At 39.3% G+C, this 24845-nt stretch overlaps 1 protein-coding gene and 1 long non-coding RNA gene across 6 annotated transcripts in view; one reads left to right on the top strand and one right to left on the bottom strand.

Moving 5' to 3' along the window:
* The window catches only part of SKOR2 (SKI family transcriptional corepressor 2), a 51386-nt gene extending 35855 nt beyond the window's left edge, over nt 1-15531 (top strand). For all 3 annotated transcript variants that reach the window (XM_075932705.2, XM_075932704.2, XM_089779458.1), the window contains 2 exons: nt 12163-12228; nt 14771-15531. In XM_075932705.2, coding sequence (XP_075788820.2) covers nt 12163-12225 — 63 coding nt within the window. In that variant the 3' untranslated portion in view covers nt 12226-12228; nt 14771-15531. The remainder of the gene's footprint in view (nt 1-12162; nt 12229-14770) is intronic.
* LOC142829991 (uncharacterized) overlaps nt 7175-24845 on the bottom strand; it is a 42689-nt gene continuing 25018 nt past the window's right edge. For 2 of the 3 annotated variants that reach the window (XR_012904992.2, XR_012904991.2), the window contains one exon: nt 15101-15237. This is a non-coding gene — a long non-coding RNA (uncharacterized LOC142829991). Of the gene's footprint in view, nt 7482-15100; nt 15238-24845 lie in introns of those variants that run through there. The other variant, XR_012904990.2, reaches the window with a different exon arrangement.

Here is a 24845-nt window from a genome sequence, read left to right on the forward strand (position 1 = left end):
TTTGCACAGTGGATGAATTTCACCCGTTTGCAAAAAGTGATTAACTGTGGTAAGGGTCAGGTTTTGAAAACACAGCAAAATGTATGCGCATGTAACGGTTAAACCTTACTGATTCATGTAAAAGTGAATTATTCATGACTGTGGGTATCTACAGATCTGCCTTTAAATCTTTCTATGCAATGGGTCTCATTTAAAAATTTGACCCCAAAGCTCTAATTTAAAGTGACACAAACAAGGATATTAGAAGTTGAGGTTGCTCCATCCTTAATCTACAGAATTCTGCTTAGATGGTGCTGAAATCAAAGAACCATCTTTCACAGATGAAGAAGTATCTAGTAAATGGAAGGGTTTTAGTTAATGTTCATCTTGTAAGTGCCAAAACTTCTTAATGCAGTCATCAGTCTGGTGTTATTTGACACTTCCATGAGGCAGGTTTCGCAGATATCCCTGATGATTTGGAGTTGTTCTGCAATAGATGATCTATATCTGGGGTCATCCAACCTATGGTTACTGTCAAGTGCCAAAAGATGTATTGGAACTCTGAAGTGAAGCTGAAGGCCAAAACGATCAAACTCTTGTTAAATACCTTTGGGAGTGGTCTGATTATTATTATTATTATTTTGAGAGAGAGAGAGAGAGATGCTGAGTTCCCAAACTCCAGCTAACTTTAGAGAGATTGCAGTGGAAGCTGGGGGTACACAGTATCTCCAAAAGTATTGCCACTTATGTAGAATCCCAAACTCTGGTAAAAGAAACCATGATGATGATTGAGATTATTTTCATGTTTTAGGGTTACTATTATTCTCCATCCCTTTCCTTCTCCTTCCCCTCCCCCACACATTTTGGAGGGGTGATTTGCTAAATACTCTGATCTTTTCCAGGAGACTTCCATTGAAGTCGGGCAGGATATTTGTCAGACCTGTATATAGTTTAGCAGCAGTAGCTGGAGATCAGTGCCCCATCTGGTTAATGCTTAAGCAGGTGCTTTTATCTTTAACACTTGAGTAGTCCCATTCAGCTCAATGGGACTAATCTTGGAAATAAAATTTAAGCAAATGTGTAAGTGTGTGCACGTTGGGGGCCCAATTAGCTCCACTCCCAGCAGTATTCCCTATAAACTAGGAGGCAGCCCAGCTTCACAGGTGATTCATCAGCCCCACCCAGTCCGCGTCTCAGGGCTCCATGCACAGAGCTGACTGGCCTGGGCTGATTAATCATCACCTGTGAAGCTGTGTTGCCCTGCCTCTTAGAGGGAACACTGAGCCCCAGTATTCTCTTCTTTTGGATGTACTTGCAGCAGACTACTATGGCTATTGATCTGCAGCTAAAAGAGCACCCCCCCAAACCAGAGTCTGAATGGATCACTTCTATAGTGTTCCTAATTATTGAGGAATCAGAGTTCTGAAGTTGTATGAAGAAGTAGCTCTTCTCGATTTCCTTCATCCATCCATCTAACCGACTATGGCAATTTCCTTGTTACAGCAAATGCAAAAATCACGAGGTTGAGTGCTTTGTAGTTTTGGGGGAAAAGGTTTGTTTTGTTTTTTTTATGAACAGGAATAGAAGTGTCGTCATGGTAATTTGCATCATCTTTGTTTCCCAATGCCTGTTAGAGATATACTAATAGTAACTTAATAAATGGTTAAATAGCACTGCATGGATGTATTTTTAGTGACAAGCTCTAGTCTGCATTTTTAAGTCCTGTGTGAAAATGTAAGAGTCTCTTCGCTATTCATGAGACTGTCTAAGTTCCATTGTTGTTTAATTTTGTCAGAGCTTTGGGGAAAGAAAAGTAACTGTTTAGGCCAAATTCTGATCACATGTGTAGCCCCATTGGTATCAGTGTGGCTGCCTTGGTACAACTTGGCCTTAATTGTACCAAGTATTAGCATAAAATAAAGTATTAGCATAAAATAATGCAGCAAATAGCTGATAATTTCTCTAAATTCAGTGTAAAAATCTTCATTAATGTTTTAATTGAGAATTTATACATCCAGTCAGTACATTTGAAGTTAAGCTTTCTACAGGAATGGTAAGCTATTTGCATACCAATGCATTCTGTATTGTTTACATGTTAAGTCCTTAAGGGCCAAATATATCTGTGATATAACTCCATTAACTTCAGTGGAATTACATCATATATTAATTTAGTTTAAATATATGTACATTATCAGAGAATCATAATTGGAATTTCTTCTTTTTTTGCGGGGAGAGGGGTATATCCATTGATGGTATTGGATTAATGTAGTTGTCTGCACTGACAAGAAGAATATAGATGAGAACTATTTGTGGCCTATTCACATTATTTTCACTGGAGAATTTTTGTTAACTTCATAGGAGTTAGTCCAAATTTACACTTGTGTAACTGACTGCAGATTTTGACCAGCTATACTCGTTTAATGTAACAGTCACAGAAACACATTGAACAAGTTTTATATGAATGTTCTCACATGTATAGAATCATGTCATTCAAATATATTATTTGTGCATGTGTATTTCAATGGGCAGAACTCCAGAAGAACATGGTTACAGCTTTAGTTTCACACATCATGATATGAAAACAGTTCTTGGAAAATAATGTACCATGAATGCACTGTATGCTTTTCAAATATTTATAATTTTGCTCATTCTAAATCAGTGGCTCTCAATCTTTCCAGATTATTGGAAAGAATCTGATTTGTCTTGAATATTACCAAGTTTCACTTTGCTTAAAATCTACTTGCTTATGGGCTGTGACATTATTTAAAAAATTAATCGTAATCGTAATACTTTGATTTCAATAACAGTACAAAGAGTACAGTGATCACTTCATATTGATTTTTATTACAGATACAGCCACTATCCAAGTTACGAACAAGTTACGGACCAACACTTGGTCCGTAACTCGAACTGTTCGTAACTTGGACCCCATTGAGTTACACGCAACTGCGCTGTTCGTAAGCGTGGGTCGCGTTTGTAATTCGGGGACCGCCTTTACGACCGCTCCTTGGGAGCTTTGGTCGTAAGTGCGAATGGTCGTAACTCGACCGTTCGCAACTCGAGGAGCGGCTGTATTCACATTGTAAATGTAAGCAGGGGCTGAACTGGGGTTACATAAAAAAAAAAAGTATTTCAATACAAGTAGTGTAGGGCAATTTATCATGAAAGTTTAATTTATAAACGTAAAAATACAGTTAACTCTCACCATTTGCAGTGGATGTGTGCCTGGTATCACCATGAATGGCAAAATCCGTGAATACTGGGGATAGCGGCATCTAGCCCCTGCAGTGAGTGTGGGTGGGCCTTGACCACTGCTGCTGTCCAGCAATATCCTCCCACTTGGAGCTGTGATCCCCACCCCCATCCTGGCCAGGGGATGGAGTGCAGTGGGTGGGGGGGACAGAAGAGACCCACAAATACACAACATCATGAATAGCAATTCCATGCAGAGTCTCCTGTATGTACAAAAAACTATGCTGCACTCAAAAAATAAAACAATGTAAAATTGTAGAATCTACAAGTCCACTTAGTCTGATTTTTGTTCAACCAACCACTCAAACAAACAAGTTTATTTACGTTTATGGGAGATAATGATACCAGCTTCTTGTTTACAATGTCACCTGGAAGTGAGAAAAGGTGCTGAAATGGCAGTATGGGATAGCCATCATCACAAGATATTTACATGACATATGCACTAAAAATTCATATGGCCCACCGTCCTTCAACCCCCATTCCAGAAGACATGCATCCATGCTAATGACAGGTACTGCTCGATAATGATCCAAAGCGGTGCGGACCGACTTGTGATAATTTTCAGCATCTGAGTCAGATGACAACAGCAGAAGGATGATTTTCTTTTTTGGTGGCTCAGGTTCTCTAGTTTCCACTTGAGAGTGTTGATTTTTTTAAAACCATGTTCCACTGAAACCATGTTCCACTCCTCATCCTGCTCAGATTTTGTAAGGCACTTCAGATTCTTAAACCTTAGGTAGAGTGCTGTGGCTGTATTGAGAAATGTAACAGTGGTACCTTCTTTTGTGTTTTGTCAGATCTGCAGTATAAGTATTCCTAAAACAAACGTGTACCGGGTCATCATCCAAGATTGCTCTAACATGAAATGTATGGCAGAATTCAGGTAAAATGCGAAACAGAAGACATGTAGTTCTCCCCCGAGGCATTTAGTCAAAAATTTAGTTAACACTTTATTTTTTTAAGGAGTATCATTAGCATTGAAGCATGTCTTCTGGAATGGTGAACAAAGCATGAAAGGGAATACAAATGTTTAACCTATCTGGCACATAAATTCCTGACAACATCAGTTACAAAAGAGCCATGTGAATGCCTGTTCTCACTTTCTGGCCTCGGGAGGCAGGCCAATCCTTGCCTACAGACAAAACCCTAACCCAAAACCATTTTTTCCAGCAACCACACATCAGACCTCAAACATACTTGCCCAGGAAAACTACCCCTGCAATAAACTCCATTGCCAACTCTGTCCACACATCTATACAAGCAACAGGACCTAATCACATAAGCCACCACATCAGAGGCTCATACAACTGCTCATCCTCTAATGTGATATGTCATCAAGCACCAGCAGTTCCCCTATGCCATGTATATTGTCCAGACTGGACAGTCTCTATGACAAAGGATTAATGGACACAAGTCAGATATTTGCAGTGGTAACATGCACAGATCTGTTGGGCAGCATTTTCACCTGCCTGGGCACTCATTAATGGATTTAAAAGTAGCCACTCTATTGCAAAGTAATTTCAGGAACCAACTAGAGAGAGACTGCGGAACTGGCCTTCATAAATTCAACATGTTTACCCAGGGATTGAACAAATGCATGAACTGGATGGGCCGTTATATTCAACACCCAAATGGCATCTAAAGCTAAGTATCTGACACGTACAACCCACTCTATTAGCCTCATTTAGCACAGACCCTATCATTGACAGGTTTTTTTTCCTCCTCCCCTCTTTTTCTGCTTCATATTTTGGGGTTTCTGTGCTGCTTCTCTTTGTCTATTGCTCCATTCATCTGAAGAAGTGGGTTGTGCCCACAAAAGCGCTTTTCCCCCCCCTTTAGTCTCTAAGGTGCTACAGGACCACTTGTTTTGTTTAAGTCGCTTTCAGGAGACTTTGTAAATATGAAGTGGACAGCATTATTTCCCATACATGTAAACAAAGCTGTACGTCTTAGTAATTGGCTGTACAAGAAGTAGACTGGTAGGCCCTAAAGTTTTACATTGTTTTGTTTGAGTGCAGTTGTAGATTTTTTTCTTTTTGGTTAAAAATTTTTAAATTGCACTTGTATAATATAGAGATTGCACTACAGTACTTGTGTAAGATGAATTGAAAAATATTATTTCTTTTATCATTTTTACTGTTGTCAGTAATTGTGATAAAGTGAGAACTGTACATTTTGTATTCTGTGTTGTAGTTGAAATGAATATACTTTGAAAATGTAGAAAACATCCAAAATATGTAATACATTTCAATTGGTATTCTATTGTTTAACCATTCAATTAAAACTGCGATTCATCACAATTTTTAAAGTTAATCATGTGAATTAATTGGGATTGACAGCACTGTCTGAAATAAAGATATGAAAGTGTCATAGCACACCATTACTAAAAAATTTCTTTCCAATTTCTATTATAGAATTATAAAATAAAACAGTTGGAATACCAATACTGTATTTACATTTCAGTGTTTAGTTTATAGATCTGTATAAACAAATTTTGTATGAAATTTTAGTTTGTACTGAATTCATTAGTGCTTTTATGTTGAATCTTGTAAAACTCAGCAAATATCTAGATAAGTTGATGTGTACCTATTGGAAGGACTCTGCCTATCCCCAGTCTACACGTGCCCTGCTTGAGAACCACTGTTTTAAATCTGAGTTGTTCAGGTCTGGTCATTGGTGACTAAGCCAGTGTTCATTTGGAATTTTAAAAATAAGTTCAGTTTGAGTTATTCAAGTGCAAAAATAACATTTTTGAGGGAAAACACTACTGGGCTGAGAACTAAGCATGAGAAAGTTTGTCTGAGTATTTTGGGGAAAGTTGTCAATTAAGTTTTCAGATGCCAATTATTATGACAGTTGTGTTTTGTTAGTTAATGTAGAAGCAGTATTTGAAACTAGTGCTTCACAAATAGCTGGTTCTTACATTGACATACATTCTTTTACCACAGTTGTTGAATTACATTGTGAAACTGCAATGCAGAACCCATGAAATAAATTCCTAACCCAACAATATTGGATGAACTGGAGAGAGACGATTATTGTGGAGCTATATATCAGTCTTGAAGTGCCCTCTGCTGTTTTCACATGATTCCTGCATTTTATGGCAGTCAGAATACTTCATCATTTTAAAGTTTTCCATTGAAAACTTCACTTAAATAATGTTCAATCAATGCATTTAATTTTTGTGGGTTTTTTCCTGCTGTGGACTTGTAAAGATTATTTTGACTTTCTGATAGGCAGGAGTAAAACTCCTAATTGCTGGGAAAAAATGTGGGCCCATTTCAGCTCTCAGTTACATTCTCTGCAATGAGTAACAACTTTGGAGGGAGTAATTGACTGCAGAATTTGGCCTAGTGTGGGTGGGTTTTTTTATAGCAATACAAACCCAGTGTGAGGTACAGCAACTTTTTTGATGGCAAGAGTTGATTAGCTTCACTATGTGCTTTTTGGTTAGTGGGAAATGTTCCAGTCAGATTGTTCCTTCTGCTGAGAAAAAATTGATGATCATCACTTCGAATGCGAAACTGGATTTTGAAACCCTGGATTCCTCCCCCTTGCCAAAAACTGACCTAGCATAGTAATTATGTTTGGAGAAAGAATACATGCTTGGTATAAAATACTCTGGCTTTAGCCAGAAGGATCATCATGCATTACCATCATGGCCCAGGAGAATGAAACTCTATGGAGAAGGGTGGAGTCAATTCATATCTAGTGTAAATGGGTGCTAACCTGTTGAGATGCTCTGGCTTATTGTAGGTCTGATTGTGGTGTAACTTGACCAAATTGATGGGCATCTCCAGACTTCAAAAATCTAACCTGGTACAGTCTGAGCAACTGCTTGAGACTCCAGGACCAAAAAGTCTAATATATTCTTCTGAGCAGTTGTATATGTATTTGTGCGCCAATTGAATAAAGCCTGGGCAGCAATAAACAGTGGGAAACATCAAGTGATCCAAAGAGGGAGAAACCCCCAGTGGTTTTCATCAAATGGATCCATTTTTTAAATTTGACTGTCATGTTTTTGCAAATGGTTTCTGATCAAAGTCTAGTATGGTCTTGCATAGCCTTGGATGTTTTGTCTGTCAAATGCATCCTGCAAGTGGGAGAGAATCTTTCATACTGCCTTTTCAAGTGTGGAAAAGATCGGAGGTGACATTTTAGTCTGTTCAGTGCAACAGAAGATGTTACTTCATTATTATTATTCAGCTCTCCAGGAGTTCTGTTGGGTTACTGAGAGACTCTTCTTCACCCTACAATGTAACACAGAAATGCTTTTAAGAAAGTTAGAAATGTAAATCATTCAAATGGTGACCTAACTCTTCCTGTTTGCTTTTTATTTTATTTTATTTTATTTTATTTTATTTTATTTTATTTTATTTTATTTTATTTTATTTTATTTCAAAGTGACTCTAGCAAACCCCCTTCTCTTTGTTTGCTTAACATTGGGCTGGTCACAAAGTTTAGATCCATAACTGGAGCCAACTGGAATTTCCTCAACGTTTTGAGATATCCTTTCCAGGGTATTTTGGAGCTGTCTATTTCTGGTCCCTTTGAATAACTGAATAATTCAGTAACTATTTAACTGCAGAATCTGGTCTACCTTTCAGTCTTGCCATTCCTGCAGGTTTTTAAATGATCATGAGTAACTAAAAAACAAAATTCTGTTGAACATTAGATTTTTGAGGGAAGGAGACCGCACTTCTCATTGGAATCTTAAGGGACTACTATAATTTAAAAAAAGAAACACCAGTGGGGTTGCACTAAAATTAAATAGCTCACAATTTTATGTTGTATCACAGATAGCCCCTTTGGATGATCAAGGTTCTCGGTATACATGTGAGTATATCTAGTTGTATGTGAACGAGTTCAGTTAGAGCCTGCCTGTCTGCCTTTCTGCCGTTCGGGATTCTTTGACTAGAAGCAGAAATTCAAATCAATGTGTCATTAGCAGTACCAGTTTGTTTCTTTGCTTAATGTTTTTAGAACAGATTGACTTAGGTAAGGATATTAGAGGTGGAAATCAGTCTTAGAGTGGCTCTAGATTCCTTGAGCTCAGCCCTGTCCTCCCTCTGTTGGTACTTATGTCCATTGAAACACAACTGTCTAAAAAGTGGTTTTGTGGGGCCTATAGTTGTTTCTTGCTGATTTCCAAGACAGATTTCCTCACTTTAAAAATGAAAAGATGTTTCTCCTGCCTCCCCACGCATAATACCAGCCAGTCCTGCAAGCTCAGCTCTCTCCATCTCATGCATTATTGTCAGTAATGAAGATACCGTTGGCCAAATTCTGTGTTTAGTGACACTGTACAGCTCTGTTGTCTTCAAGTTCTACATCGAAATGACCTCTTTGGAGAGACACAAGTCTAAACAAGAACAGAACGTGGCCCCAGAGCTGAGCTTAATTAAGAGTTTTGCTGATTGAGCCAAAATAGAATCCAGCTCTCTCATCCAGAGTTGGTTTGGCTCTGCATGGTTATAGTTAAAACTTCCTTTTGTTACTGATGTCAGCATATATGACTCCATGCTCACAGCAAGCTGCTTTGTTGCGTGGGCAGGTACTATTTTTTTTTAGTTCTTTGGTTGCCAGGGGCCACTGTTTTATGAACTAACCTGTTACCTACTTATGTCCCAGAATGTATTGGGTGAATAAGATGGAACAGTGCTGCTTCTCCATGGTTTAGTAAATCCAGACTGTAAAAGGATGTCATTGTGGAGTCAGTTGTTGCAAAAATAAAAATAGAGGGACAAACCAAATAACTTTCCTTTTAAATAATTTTGTCATAAGGTGACCCACACTATTTCAGTTGACTGAAAAATGTTTGTCCTGTGTATCCAGAGCCAGATTTCCAAAGGGGCCTCAAACTAGCGGCTGCTTGAGCATGTATGCAAAATCCTATATGCATGCAATTTTGTGTTTTATTACTTATATTTGAGAGATTATATACATACCATATCCAATTGTCACTTTTTTGCACTTTGTGCAATCAGTTTGCACTAATATCGGTGTACATTACTACCTAGTCATAATGGAAGAGTTTAATGCTTACTCTCCATAGTAGTTAAATGATTGCACAAGGTGGAAGACACTGGAGAAACACTCCCTTCCATTGCAAACCGATTTGCACTGAATTTGTTCAAATTGTCACTTGCTAAATGGAAGTTTGTGAATGGATGCTTTTTTGGTTTGGATACCTGGTTTTAGGCAAAAATATCACATGCATAAATAGAGACTGTATTGAAAGTCTGGCTCTTAGAAACAATTTTTGCAGCATGTCTCTTTCCCTCTGAATAGTCTTTGTGGAGGCTGGCTCTGTTGGCTAACCCATGTTCTCACTAATTTTATGTCTGGAGCAGTTTAGCTAAGCAGATTATTCAGATATAGAGTTAAAACAAGGGCATTGGACAAGTGGAGATTCCAACTTTGAACCAAACAGGTAGCAATTTCAAGTCAGCACCACGTGCATTTCACATGGTATTAAGACACAATGATGGAGCCACCCTCAGTGGATGGTGCACAGAAACGTCTTTACTGTTGCTGGTGCAGGTGCACATTCTTGTGCCCTTGTATGTAAGGAACATACCGGATCTTCATCCCTATTTAAGGGTCATTCCTGCTCTTCTTATCACTATCATGGCCACCATCGCAAAAGCATAAAAAGAGAACCCAGTTGTCAGAGAAGAGCATTAAACTCTGTTAGTTCCACTGCAGCTGTGGAGTCTTGAAGGAGAATCTTCCAGAGATGAAAGCAGAAGAAGGTTCGTTACTGGCCTACAGCTGAACAGAGGGTGTCCCTAGCCTCTGTTTGCTAGAAACTGGGAATGGACGACAGGGAGTGGCTCCACTGATGGTTACCTGTTCTGCTCATTCCCTTAGAGGCTCCTGGCATTGCCACTGTCAGAAGACAAGATACTGGGCTAGCTGGAGCTTTGGTCTGATCCAGTCTGGTTGTTCTTATGTTCTAACAAAATTGGAATTTCCTGGCCTACAATCACATTTTTAAATGTTAAGCTAAAATGGACAGGCTTACACACGTGGAGGAAAAGCTTGTAATCTCAAATATATCTGAGAAATGATTTAAGAACAGGTAACTTGTGACAATATGAAACTGTTATGCTGTCTTGCTCTGTAAAACCTTGCCAGAGCACCTGCATTCCTGTCAGCTACCCAAGGGGATGTTGCCTACTAGCAATGACATGTGTGGCCAAGATGTCTACACCTTCTCATGAGAACAGTGCAGATTAATTACTTATGAAACTCTTATTGTATTAGTGTTTGGATATCTCACAGTCAGTTTAGCAGCATTGACTGTGAATCATCCAGATAAGTCACCCTTTAAAGTATATGTATATAATTCCTGTCTTGAAAGGCTGCTAATTTACCAGCCTGGGTAAATAAGGGAAGCCTTTCACCCTATGCTGAAGATCACTAGGTTCAAATAGTACAGGGCCAGTGGAAAGCTCTCTACTGTGATCTGAAAGTAGGACATTCCAGTAGCCTTCTCCTGCCATGAATGGTAAAAGAAGCTTTTAAGACACCTCTTCCTGTCCGTCCGCCCCCTTATGTTGGGTATACACACCCTTCTCATGCAGTTTGCACCTGGGTGGGAGCAAGATTACTTCTTGAGTGACCAGAGCTAAGAAGGCTCATGCATTTGTTCTCTTTGATAGCTCATTGTCGTAACTTCTGGGCACTTTATGGTAGTATCCAGCCACTTTCAAACTGGCTTCTCTTCATCAGTTTCCAGGGTTAGCTCTTGAGATGAGGAAGCTTTAATTTGGTCTTGTCATGGGAATTACCAGGTCATTCATTTATTCCTAGATATGATTACAGTACAGGGCACATTCGAAGATGGATAACACTGAGGTATGGTAACTTTCCCAAGTACACTGATACCCTGAATATAAAACATAGAGATAATCTTGGATGCTGGGTGTTCTGTGTAATATCAGAACAGGGCCTAAATTAATACAATTTAGGACAACTGAGAGGGTCATATTTTTTTTCAAAAATAATTTCATAATTTAAGACTACAAAATGTATGTATTGGAGTGTAAATCCATGTCTTCCTGTGTCAAATTTGCAGATGCAAAGTGGATCATTGACTGCTCTCATACATTTGCACAGTTAGTTACTCTTTTGCTCATGTAACTTCAGGCCTGACTGATCTATCTCACATACACTGGTTTATTTGAAATTACTCTTGATTGTCACTGGTGTATCTGAAAGCAAAAGCAGGTCACTTCATGTGCAATTACCTGTTGGTGTCCTTACATGGCACATTTTGCAATCATTAGGAATACACTTTAAAACATTCCAGCCAATGTCAAATAATGGTAACCCTCTAATAGTTTTAATTTCCAAACATGACAAAATGTTAATGCTGGCTGAGTTTTGCTGTATTCTAAAGCCTATTGCACAAATCGTTCCCAGCCACAATTTCTTCTCATGTGTATCTCTTTATGTTCTCTTCCATTTTTCATTTAGTTATGGATTCCAATGTAAGGCCAGTGGTGTAAATCAAGGAGTAACTTATAAAGTCAAGCAAGTTATGTTGATTGAGTAGAGAATGAGACCTATGCTCTTGTTTGTTCCAACTGTAAAGAGGTAAATAGTTTTGTCCACTTTATTACACAGCAGCTGATTTTTGCTGCAAGGTTGGTTTGGTGGTTTTTCTAGATGACTTGCTATAACTTAAAAAAAGTCTCTGATCTTATATACTACATTGATTTGCTGTAAGACATGGTATATTGTTTTCATTTTGTGTCTGCCTTGTATTTGTACCAACTGCTTAACAGCTTGTCCTAAAATATTACAGTGAGGCGCAAAATAAATTCGCTTCCAAGGATTCCATCGTATTGAAGGATCTGTCTTTGACACCTTATCATCAAATTTTTGGCTTATCACATTGGTTTTGTCTCTGTATTGTTGCAGATTCCCTATGCAGCAAGCTTGATCAGGAAAGAAAAGCTCGGTGCACACCTCAGCAAAAGCTAAAAGGTGAACTTTTTCAAAAGGAACATGTATTTTGGCAACTAACTCACATTTCTGATTGCTGCCTATGCAAGTATTAAAGAGATTTATTGTGTTAGGCAGAAGTATGCTAGCAGTACTATCCTGAAAGTTCTGACTATGGCTTAGTCACCGCTCTGACAGTATTTGTATAGGGGTTCACCTATACATGTGGGATTTGGTCAGGATTTGGGTTTTCCTAGGGATAGCATGCTATAAATGCCTGGAAGGAGAAGGAAATCAATATATTGCTAGGCTACATGTGGTCTTTAAGGACTTCCAAAACTTAATCATTTTTTAAAAATAATTAACATTTGCAGTGGTGCTTTGTACCTGGCTAATTTAATTCCACCGTCTCTTCCTGATGTTGATCACAATGTTGTCCTGGTTTACGATTTTCCAAAGCCATTGCTAGGTGCTGCAATGTTCTCTAATTGTCAGTCTTGAACATTGCATAGGCAGAGTGGAGAGGGATTTGGACTCAAGGGTGCAGGGTAGACACACCCTTTGTCTTGAAATTAGCTATGCAATTTAAGCACACAAATTGTGTAGCTTATTTCAAGTTAATTTAGAAATAGAGTGCTATTCCAAAATATCCCTTAATCCTCATGGAACGAGGTTTACAGAGACATCAGAATAGCAAGCCCATTATATTTCAAAATAAAAGGCTTGCTCAAAAGATGAGGAATAGCTATTTCGGGATACCTCTACTAGAGTAGGAGACCTCTACTAGAGTAATTCAATAAAGGATTGATCTAAAAGAAAAGCCATGGCATTAGCCCTGTAACTCCTGTATGGATCTGAGAGAAAGGCAGTGCAGGATGAATAACCTTCCCAAAGTTGTGGGAAGATGAGGCAGCTTTGGAGATTTCATTACCAGGTGGTGGATGCCCCTAGCTTCTTATTTTTCTGGCAAAGAAACGAAGGCTGGGAGGGGGACAAAGCATGTAGGATCGGTGATGAATTATCATGTCACAAATTCTGGATTGTGGTGCTGCTGAACAAATCCCTAGAGAGGGAATAGGAAGATTAGAAAAAAGAGAGCTTCTATTTACACACAGCGATCATGGAAATCCTCAATGGAAAGGAATTATGGCGAAAGTCTGGGGCATTTGAACAAGGTTTTGATAACATAGATTATTTAAAGCTTGCCAGTTCTTTGCTGGAAAAAACTGGTTTAAAAATAAAAAACTTAGACATAATCAGAGAGTTGCTAGACAGATAACTCATGCGCCCTGCCCCCAAGCAATTGCATAGCTGGTTACACAGGTTGATGTAACATTCATATTCTATTCTATATAGCTTCTTCTACCACTCTCTCATCATCATATTGAGTACCTTCCAGTAGATTCTGTATGAAATACCAATTTAAAATATAATTAAAACATATTAATACATTTAATACTAAAAAAAATCCTTAAGTGGAGGAGACCTCTACTAGAGTAATTCAATAAAGGATTGATCTAAAAGAAAAGCCATGGCATTAGCCCTGTAACACTCTGGTGCTAAAGGTCATGTAACCCTAAACATTCCATGCACAGAAGCTCTTGGCACCAGTGAGAGGATGTTGGCATCAGAACAAGCATCACAATTGACATGCAGAAAGAGCGAAGGCCGGATGCATTTCTCATGCCGTTTTTACTTTCTGTGACCTCCCTGCAGACAGCAGGGATTTCTGTAAGTAGGCCCTAGTGCTTCTGAAAGATTAGCAGTTACTTAAATGCTAAGCTAAATCAGCCAAGCAGAGAATCACAATCATATTGGTAGAAGTAATTTCTGATTCTCTGTGTGCCAAGCCAAAAGGAGTTGCCTCAAAAGGAAATGCACACATGCAAAAATTGCTCTGAAGGAGGTGAAGCAACTTTGCATTGCTGAGCAGCCCCTGGCTACTCAATTAATGCCCAGTGTGTCTGATGAGGGTGGCCCTTGAAGTATCAGCTTTCCTTCCACTGCTGGCAGGTGTATTGTGAGCCTCCAGGGGGGAAAAGCTTCTTATAACAATGTTCAGCCTCCTTCCAATAAACCATCCTACAGTATTTAGAGATTGCTCCATCTCTTTTAGCAAACCTTTGTACGCTCGGTAACACTGCTACCTTCACCTGCCCTGAAATGGAAAAATGCCTGTGCTCTGTACTGTGGTGTATTGACCACATGTTGTTCACAACTCTTTGCATTTCTCCTTTAATGAGAGGATCTTAAAATGTTTTACAGACATTAACAAAATACCTGTGAAGTGGGTAACTTATTTCTATCCCCCTTCATGGATGGCTTTAATTGAGGCATAAGAAAGGTAGCAGCTTGCCTGAAATCACATAGGGAACCAAGAATAGAACCCAGGAGTTCTAAATCCAGTCCCCTGGTTTAACCACTAGATGACCCCTGTAATGAAGAAGTGCGGTTTTACATGTTCCATTGTTGAATTTACTGTTGGGGAAATAAAAGGGATAGAGACATTTTTTGAAACTGAGTAAAGAAATAAAGTGCTGACATCGATAAATCCTCATTTTCACTCTCTCTCTTTTAATAACAGAAGTACAGGATCTTCTGAAGCTGTTATCTTGTAAGATACAACCCGCTACTCGGAAATCTGATTTGTATAAAGACTGAGAAATGGAAGGGCTTGGGAATTTAAAATGCAAGCAAAACATTCAGGTTCCTGTGAGCCCAAGGACAAGTGACCTCAAAGCATCATGGACAACCATGTTAAATAGAATGTAGCAGCCATTTATTAGTAAGAACAAATGACAAACATCAAAAATTGCCTGTCCTGGATCTTTTTGGTGGTACCAAAGTTTAAGTCTCGGTGTTTTTAGAAGGACAACTGAACTTGACGGTCTGAGAAAATGCTTCTGAATCATGTGGAGAAGCAATGAAAGGAACTGCTGAATCTTTCAATGCCACAAACACTGGAAGCATCTGCAAGTTCATCTTTTGCTTTTGAATAGTGATTGTTTTGATGGAAAGAAATACGTGTCTTCTCAGATGGGCCAGAATCCCCTTTGGATGAATGGAAGGAAAAGCATTAGCCATACACAGTGCTTTTAAAAAGCAGACTGGAAATTCTAACACTCCCCACCCCACTTCCTCCCGGTCCCCCCCTCCTCATCCTCTGGTACTTTGCCTGCTGTATGAATTAAGATTGTACTCTTCTGGAAATATTTTACAATTTAATATTGAGTGTAATTAAGAATATAATCACTGTTATCAAAAAAGGTATTTAACTCTGTTGTAGTTTCTTTATCATTCATGTGGATAAAAAGTCTATAATAAAAAAAGAAAACTATGACATAATAGTTGTGCTTCCCTGTAGTTTCATGGTACATTGATTTGCTAAAACCATGGTATGCCCACATCTTGAATGCTGCGAACAGATGTGGTTGCCTCATCTCAAAAGATATATATTGGCATTGGAAAAGGTTCAGAAATGGGCAACACAAATGATTAGGGGTTTGAAATGGGTCCCATATGAAGAAAAGAGATAAAAAAGACTTGGACTCAGAGAAGAGGATACCAAGCAGGGGATATGATAGAAGTCTATAAAATCATGACTGGTGTGGAAAAAGTGAATAAGGAAAAGTTATTTATTTATTTATTACCACAATATAAGAACTATGGGTCACCAAATGAAATTAATAGGCAGGTTTTAAACAAACAAAAGGAAGTGTTTCTTCACTCAGCACACAGTCAACCTGTGGAACTCCTTGCAGATGTTAGCAGATACTAAAGTTGTATTCTTTTTAGAAAGAAACAGCTTTTATCCTGTCATCCAAAACAAAAACATGCCCTCTGTGACGTAGCGGGGGTACTTGCTGGGCTGTGGTGACCTCTGCTGTCTGGAGCAAGACCCAGCAGGGAAAACCTCATTATGCAAAGGTGATGCCAAACCTGTTGAACCAGACACCCCCATGGAGAGGAACAAAGGAAGGTGGAATGCTACCCTGGCTGGGGGGCAGGGCTGGAAGAGTGTGGGTTAGTTGCTGTCTGGGAGCATGGAGGAGACAGCCTAGGGAAAGGGGCTGGAGTTTAGGGGCCCAGTCTCCCCCCATCTCAAGGGGGCCTGAGGCATCCTAGCCCAGCTCTGTGACCAGATTACATCTGTGCTGTGCTGTATCCTGGAGAGGCAATAAACTTCCTCTATTCCACCGGCCGGTGCAGTCTGTTTGTGCCATTTCGGGGTGCAGGAGACGGGGGACCCCCAATGCGCCGTCACACCCTCTGCTTTGCAAGCTGCATTATAAACCAGTGCTCTCTTGTTTACTCCAAATGCACTGTACTTCTGACTTGCCAATGACCTGCAAGTTAGTTAGGTTCTATGTACTTTGTGGAATCATAAAATCTGGGAATACCTGATTGTGGGAGCATCATGGTATAAATATAACAAAAAGGCATCTTCAATGTAAAGTAAAGTGCTAAGGTCTTGCTACTGGGAATACTATCTTAAAACAAACCTATAAGATTTACTAGACCATAACAGATAAATGGATTCAATGAAGGATTCAAAAAACCTTATAAAATGCCTGACCAGTTGCATATGAGGGCATAATTTTTCCTGAGTCCAGCTTCTGATCATATTTTCTTAATTTGAAACTTGCCATATTCTATTGGAATTGACAGGTTAGGATGACATGGCACTAGCCAAAGAGGTCTGAATAGACTTGATCAAAGATTTTGACGCAATACATTGCCATGGCTGTTCCAGCTACTGAATGTGGTTTGGGCAAGAGGATTCTTCAGTCACAAATCCCATTCCATCCTGGAGTTTCAGAGGAAATGAACTAACCTTTCACCCTTCAAGAAAACTGTCACAGTGTCTGGAATGGTTCATCTGCATGAGTGCCAGCCTCAGAGAGATTATCAAAAACAGGACAGACACTCCAAACTGGCAGGTATGTTCCAGTAACAAATGTAAATTTCTGGATCTTTTACAGACCAGTCGGCTTATCTTGTGTACCAAGAAAGATAATGGAGCTAATACTTAAGGAATCCAGTTACAAACGTCTAGAAGATAATAAGGTGATAAGAAATGGCATGGATTTGTCAAGAACAAATCATGTCATACCAACCTGATAGTTTTCTTTGACAGGGTAATGAGCATTGTAGGAAAGAGGTGGAAGAAGTAGACATGGTATAGACTTTAATCTAGCTTTAGATCCAATCTCATATGACCTCCTCATTAACAAACTAAGAAAATATAACCCAGATATGTACCTCTCTTATAGTAGCTATAACTAGTTGGATAACTTATCAGTGGTTCACACTCAAGCTGGAAGGATTGAGTGACGCCCTACAGGGATCAGTTCTGGGTCTGTTCAATATTTTCATCAATAATTTAGATAATGGCATAGAGTACACTTATTAAATTTGCAGATGATACCAAGCTAGGAGGGGGGGTTGGAAGTGTTTTGGGTCTGTTTTGGGATTAGTTCTGTTCAATATATTCATCAACAATTTAGATGATGGCATAGAGAGTATGCCTATTAAGTTTGCAGATGATACCAAGCTGATAACAAGTGCTTCGGAGGATAGGGTCATAATTCAAAATGATCTGGACAAACTTGAGAAATGGTCTGAGGTAAATAGGATGAAGCTCAATAAGGACAAATGCATAGGACTCCACTTAAGAAGGAACAATCAATTTTACACGTGCAAAATGGGAAGTGACTGTCTAGGAAGGAGTACTGATGAAAGGGATGTAGCGGTCATAGTGGACCACAAGCTAAATATGAGTTAACAGTGTGACATTGCAAAAAAGCAAACCTCATCCTAGGGTGAATTAGCAGATATGGTATATAAGCAAGACACAAGAAGTAATTCTTCTGCTCTACTCTGTCCTAATTAGGCCTCGTGGTGTAGTGTGTCCAGTTGTGGGCACCATATTTCAGGAAAGATGTGGATAAATTGGAGAAGGCCCAGAGAAGAGCAACAAAAATTATTAAAAGTCTAGAAAACATGAGCTATAAGGCAAGATTGAAAGAATTGGGTATGTTCAGAGTAGAAAAGAAGGGACAAAACAGTTTTCAAGTACATAAAAGGATGTTACAAGGAAAGAGAAAAATTATTCTCTTTAACCTCTGATGATGGGACAAGAAGCAATGAGTTCAAATTGCAGCAAGGGAGGTTTAGGCTGGACATTAGGAAAAATGTCCTGTCAGGATAGATAAGCACTAGGATAAGTTACCTAAGGAGGTTGTGAAATCTCCATCACTGGAAGTTGTTAACAGAAAGTTAGGCAAACAACTGTCAGGGATGGTCTAGATCAGTGTTTCCCAAATGGTGCTCCACGGAACCCTGGGGTTCCGCGAAGCGAACGTAAGGGTTCCGCGAGAACCCGAACGCTCCCCTCCCCCCGCCCATAAAGAGACAGAGGAGCCTGGTGCGCAAAGACTCTGGCTCCTTCCCCGCTCCCCTTTCAGACATCTCCCGCGTCCCCCACTGCCGCTCTGCTTTTACCACTGGACCTAGCAGCAGCAACAGCTGCTTGTCCCGCTTCTGCCCAATCAACCCAAGATCCCTCTCCCACGTCCCCCGCTGCCGCTCTGCTTTTACCACCGGAAAAAGCAGAGTGGCAGCGGGGGATGCGGGAGAGGGATCTTGGGTTGATCGGGCAGAAGCAGGACAAGCAGCTGTTGCTGCTGCTAGGTCCAGTGGTAAAGGCAGCATGGGTGTGTGTGGAGGGGGCGGGGAGTACTATCAGTGAGTGGGACACCGGAACTCCTACTCACTGTGAGGATCGGAACAAATCCCCATACACACTGTGAGGACACGTGGCTCCTGTGTGTGACTTTAAGTTTAAAATTCAATCCAATATCAAAATTCCCCATGGATCGTTGGTTAAAAGAAGGAACTTTAAAGAGAAAAGTGAGTACTTCAAACTCCAATATTTTTACTGAAACCAGCAAGGAAAATACTGAGGCAGCTCAAGTTAATTATGAAAAATTTCAGCTGACTAATAAGAAACGCAGGTATTGTGAGGACTATTTGGCATTTGGATTCACAAGCAATGGAAATGAAGATGCTCCCGGTGCCCAGTATGTAGTGTGCAACAAAATATTATCTAATAGTTGTTTAGTACTTGCTAAATTGCGAAGACATTTTGAAACAAATCATCTAGAATACAAAGATAAAGACATTAGTTTTTTTAAGCAAAAGCTTGAATTGCTTGAAAAAAGTAAACTCTTCATATCAAAAATTGCCAAATCTGATAATGAAAATGCAACAGAGGCATCTTACAAAGTAAGCTATCGTATATCGCTCGCCGAAGAAGCACACACTATTGGGGAATCACTCATAAAACCACGCGCAAAAGATATTGTGATGTGTATGTTGGATCAGGAGTCTAGTAAAAAAGTTGAGGCTGTGCCACTATCAAACAATACTGTCACACGTCGTATTCACGATCTTGCTGCTGACATCGAGAAGGAGCTTATTTTTCGGCTGCATTTATGTGATGCATATGCATTACAATTAGACGAGTCCACTGACATTGCAGGTCTTGCAGTTCTGCTTGTATTTGTCCGTTATGATTTTAATAGTTCTATTGAAGAAGACTTACTTTTATGTGAATTTTTGCAAACCAATAAAACTGGTGAGAATATATTCAATTGTATCAATAACTTTATGAAAACACATCAAATAAGCTGGGAAAAATGTGTTGATGTGTGCAGTGATGGTGCCAAAGCAATGCTAGGAACAGTGGCTGGCGCTGTAACACGAATAAAAAATGTAGCACCAAACTGCACCAGCAGTCACTGCATTCTCCACAGACACGCTCTGGTAGTTAAGAATATTTCTCCCTCTCTTAAAAATGTGTTGGATGAAGCAGTACAGATTATTAATTATATAAAAACTCGACCATTACAATCAAGACTGTTCAAAATTATGTGTGAAGATATGGGTAGTCAGCACACAGCCCTGCTTCTACATACAGAAGTCAGGTGGCTATCATGAGGAAAAGTGCTGGTTAGATTATTTGAATTGCGTCATGAGCTCTCCGCAAATCTGATGGATCACAAATTCCAAATGTCTGATCGTTTAACAGACTTTTTGTGGTTATCTAGAGTTGTGTATCTTGCAGACATCTTTACAAAACTAAATGAAGTAAATCTGTCGCTGCAAGGAAAGAATGTAAATATTTTTAATGCGAAAGACAAAATTTTTGTCATTGTCACGGAAGCTACAGTTTTGGATCTCATCTGTAGGACGAAATGATTTGGATTGTTTACCAATTCTGAATGATTTCCTTGAAGAAAATGGATACAAACTTGATGAAGATATTTGCAGTGACATTGCAGATCATCTCTGCAATTTATACACGAACATCATTAAGTATTTTCCAAACATCAATGACAACAATAACTGGATTCGAAATCCATTAAGTTTAACAGAAAAGCCAGTCAGTTTTTCTACACAAGATTATGAAAACCTAATTGAAATCGCTTCAGATGGCCAATTAATACAAAAATTTAAAGAAATTTCTCTGATTACATTTTGGAGTGACTTATGTCAAAGTCAAGAATATTCATCTTTATCAAGACACGCAATTCGTCAGCTGTTACCCTTTGCCAGTACATACTTGTGCGAAACTGGGTTCTCGAACTATGCAGCAATGAAAACGAAATACAGAAATCGACTGAATGCTGCGCCAGATATGCGAATCCAACTTTCTAGTATTAAACCAAATATAAAAAGAATTTGCCAAGAAAATTAGAAAAACCACTCTTCGCATTGAAAACTATGAATATAATTAATATTATTTGATAGTTTTATTTTTTGTACATATTTAATATGATTTTTGTTGAATATAAATGAATGGTGTTATATTCAATATGTTGAATTTAAATGAATGGTGATCTCATGACCGTATTTAGCATCTTATTACTACCAATTGTGTACTGGCAGTCCGTGTGTGTTTGTGTGTGTGGTTTTTTTTTTGCTCGACAAATTTAATCCCTGGCTAGGGGGTTCCTTGACATTTTTCTGAGTTTGAAAGGGTTCCGTGGTCAAAAAAAATTGGGAAACACTGGTCTAGATGATGGTTGCTACTGCTATTAGTGAAGGGGACGGGACTTCATGACCTGTTGAGGTCCCTTCCATTCATATGATTCTATCTCTGTAACAGTCTTCTCATGGAATCACAGACGGTCCTCTTGGGCATTCCAGTCTATTTTGGTCCCTGGTTAAGCAGTCACTTGCATCAAAAATCACTAAATATTCAGATTGTTCCCCATTCCAAGAGACCACTCACCCCAGATAAATTTGTACTTTGTCTCTCAGAGACAAAGCTGGTATACAATCTAACCAAGGCGTTATTAACTAGGAAGAAGAAATGAGAGAGTTATTTAGGGTACATCTACACAGCAGGGCAAAAGTCAAATTAAGCTATGCAACTTCAGCTACAATTGCATAGCTGAAGTCAAAATAGCTTAATACTCCTTTTGGTGCTGTCTACACAGCAGGAAGTCAAAGGAAGAACACTCTTCCTTCGACTTCCCTTACTCCTCGTGAAATGAGGGTTACCATGAGTTGAAGTAAGAAGTCCTCCAGCTTAACATTATTTTGAAATAATGGTTTGTAGTGTAGACCTGCACTATGTTATTTCAGAATAACGTCAGTTTTTCCAAAATAACACTGATGTGTAGACATGCCCTTAGGGTACATCCACACTGCATCCCTAGTTCAGACTAGGGATGCAAATAGAGACGACCGAAGTAGTTAATGAAGCGGGGATTTAAATATCCTGTGCTTCATTAACATGATCTCGCCGGCGCGCTAGTTCGAATCACAGCTGATTCGAACTAGGAAGTGCGCGCCAGGACGCGTTAGTTTGGACTAAAGCCCTTTTGGGCATTTTTTGAGGAGTAATGTTAGTTCGGACTAAGGGCTTTAGTCCAAACTAACGCGTCCTGGCGCGCACTTCCTGGTTCAAATCATCTGTGATTCGAACTAGCGCGCCGGCGAGATCATGTTAATGAAGCACAGGATATTTAAATCCCCGCTTCATTAACTACTTCGGTCGTCTCCATTTGCATCCCTAGTCTGAACTATTGATGCAGTGTAGACGTACCCTTAGAGATTAACGCAGGGAATATATATGCATGAATTAGTTCAGTCTGTAGTTCCAAAAGGTGATGTAGCTGAAATGTAGTAATCTGTCAACACTGAATGTCTTCTCAAGGTTAACCCAGAGTGACCCTCAGGATCTCTGATTTTTGTATCTTAGCTCCAGCCCTTGTAAGAATCCAAACAGCAAAGAGATGAAAAATTGTCACATCAGCTATCTTTATTTCCCTCTTCCAGCATTCAAAATGAGATGAGGCCTTCTGCACGTACTTCTCCATGGGCGGGTGGGGAAATCAACAAAGCTTTTGTCTTACAATGGCCCACTGAATTTTGATCATTCTCCAGGATGAGGAAAGGGAGCCACTCTTCCCATCTCGTTTCACAAGTGCAGAACAGGCTTTTTTACAATTATAAAACAAACTTATATTTTACCTTATAGTTTAGAATACAAGCATTATAAGTAGGATTAAGGAATGCAGCAACTTACAAGCATTTTATAGAGTCTGAACATTAAACACATCCTTATAAATCTACCCTTATCTTAAACAATATTAACATAGAGGGGAGCTGGTCTGGTTTCCAGCTATACATTTGTCAGTGCTGAGCTTGTGCCTACAGGCTTGGTAAGAGCTGTCACCTGATTTGCCAGCATGACAGAGATACATCTGGGACCACCTGAAGTTATCTAGTTAGAAGAAAGTATCTAATTTGCCTATAAACCAGTGGTAAAAACCTAGGTAGCAAATGAGGAATTGGAATTGCTTATTTATGAATATAAATTTGATCTAGTTGGTATTATTGAAATCTGGTGAGTGATTTGCATGATTGAGATGTTAAAAATAATGGTTATAGCCTATTTAAGAAGGATTGAGTGGGCAAAAGAGGAGGGAAGTAGCAATCTATTGTCCAAGATGGCATTATTTGGTTCCAAGTCACTAACAACTCAGAGGCAAATGATCCTGAATGCTTATGGATCAGTGTTCTAACAGATAAACCAAATGATAGAGTACTAGCAGATGTCTGCTACAGAGCACCAAATCAGGATTACTAGGATAAACAGCTCCTTAAGCACCTACCTGTAATGTGTAGGGGAAACAATGCTGCCTTATTATGGGAGACATCAATCTGAGTGACATATGCTGGAGGGCAGATACTGCTGCCGTACTAAAATAGCCTCAGAATTTCTAAAAAATTATAGATGACAATTTCCTAAGTCAAAAACTGTTGCATCCATCATGGGGAGAGCTCTGTATTAGATTTCATCTTGACAAAGGAATTGATCACTTTGCAAGGGTCTCCTGTCCTGGTCTGCAAGCAGGGTGGCGGGCCCAGGAGCCACGAGGAACTCATTGCAGCTGCCTGGAGCCACAGTGTTCCTGCAGCTTCTAGAATTTGCAGAGAGTTCCCCATGACTCCCAAACTTGGGGTGAGTTCAGAAGCTGCAGGGAGCTCAGCACGGGGGACCGCGAGTTGAGGCTCCCAGTATTCGTGAATTTTGCCATTCACGGTGGCGCCAGAACACAGCCACTGCAAATAGAAAGGGTTTCCTGTACCTTTATGTGACTGAATAAAGTACAAAGTAGTCTAGACACTTGGTACTTTTAAAAGGCCCAATTTTACAAAATGGAAAGTGAATTCTGAACCCCGTCAATTGGGAGAGGGATTTGAACAGCAAAATCGGAGTGATTATTGGGAAATGTTTAAGCACATTTTACTGGATACCCAGAACACTATAATCTAACAATTAGAAAAGAAGACTGCACTTGTGAAAGTAGGAAAGTGAAAGCAGCTATAAAAATAAACTAAACTAACCCATTATATAATAAATTAAAAGGAATGTTGATAGTAAGGAATACAAATCAGAAGCTAGGAATTGTAAAAAACTGATGAGAAGAAAAGGACACAAGGATAAACTTAATGTCCTTGATTCTGTTGGCCATAGAAGGAGCTTTTTGAAATATATTAGAAACGAAAGGAATCCTAAGCTTGGCATTGGTCTGTTGCTAGATGGCAATGGTAGAATTATCAATAATAATTCAGAAAAGGCAAATGTCTTAAATAAATATTTCTGTTCTGTATTTGGGAAAAAGATGTCATATCGTATGATAGCACTTCACTGCATGCCTGAAGGATGACGAAAACGTGGGAGGCCCAAGACAACATAGCGGCGTACTGTTGAGGCCGACATGAAGAGAATGAATTACAACTGGGACACACTGGAGAAAATGGCCAAAGACAAACAAAAATGGAGAACCTTCATTGCTGCCCTACACGCCAGCGGGCTTAATAGGTATTAACTAACTATATTGTATGATGATGATGAAATACTTTCCATTGCAACAGTAACTCAGAAGAGCTCTCTGACCCATTAATGTTAAATTTAAATGTCTTGGAACACTTAGGAAGTTTCAGAGGACTGGAAGGAAACTAATGGTGTGCTAGTATTTAAGAAGAGTAAAAAGAACAACCCAGGTAATTCTAGACCTGTTAGCTTGAACTTGATTTGCACAAAAATAATGGAATGACTGATACAAGACTCAATTAAT

Source organism: Pelodiscus sinensis, chromosome 6 (assembly GCF_052426305.1).
Source record: "Pelodiscus sinensis isolate ZL-2025 chromosome 6, ASM5242630v1, whole genome shotgun sequence".
Taxonomy (NCBI): domain Eukaryota; kingdom Metazoa; phylum Chordata; order Testudines; family Trionychidae; genus Pelodiscus; species Pelodiscus sinensis.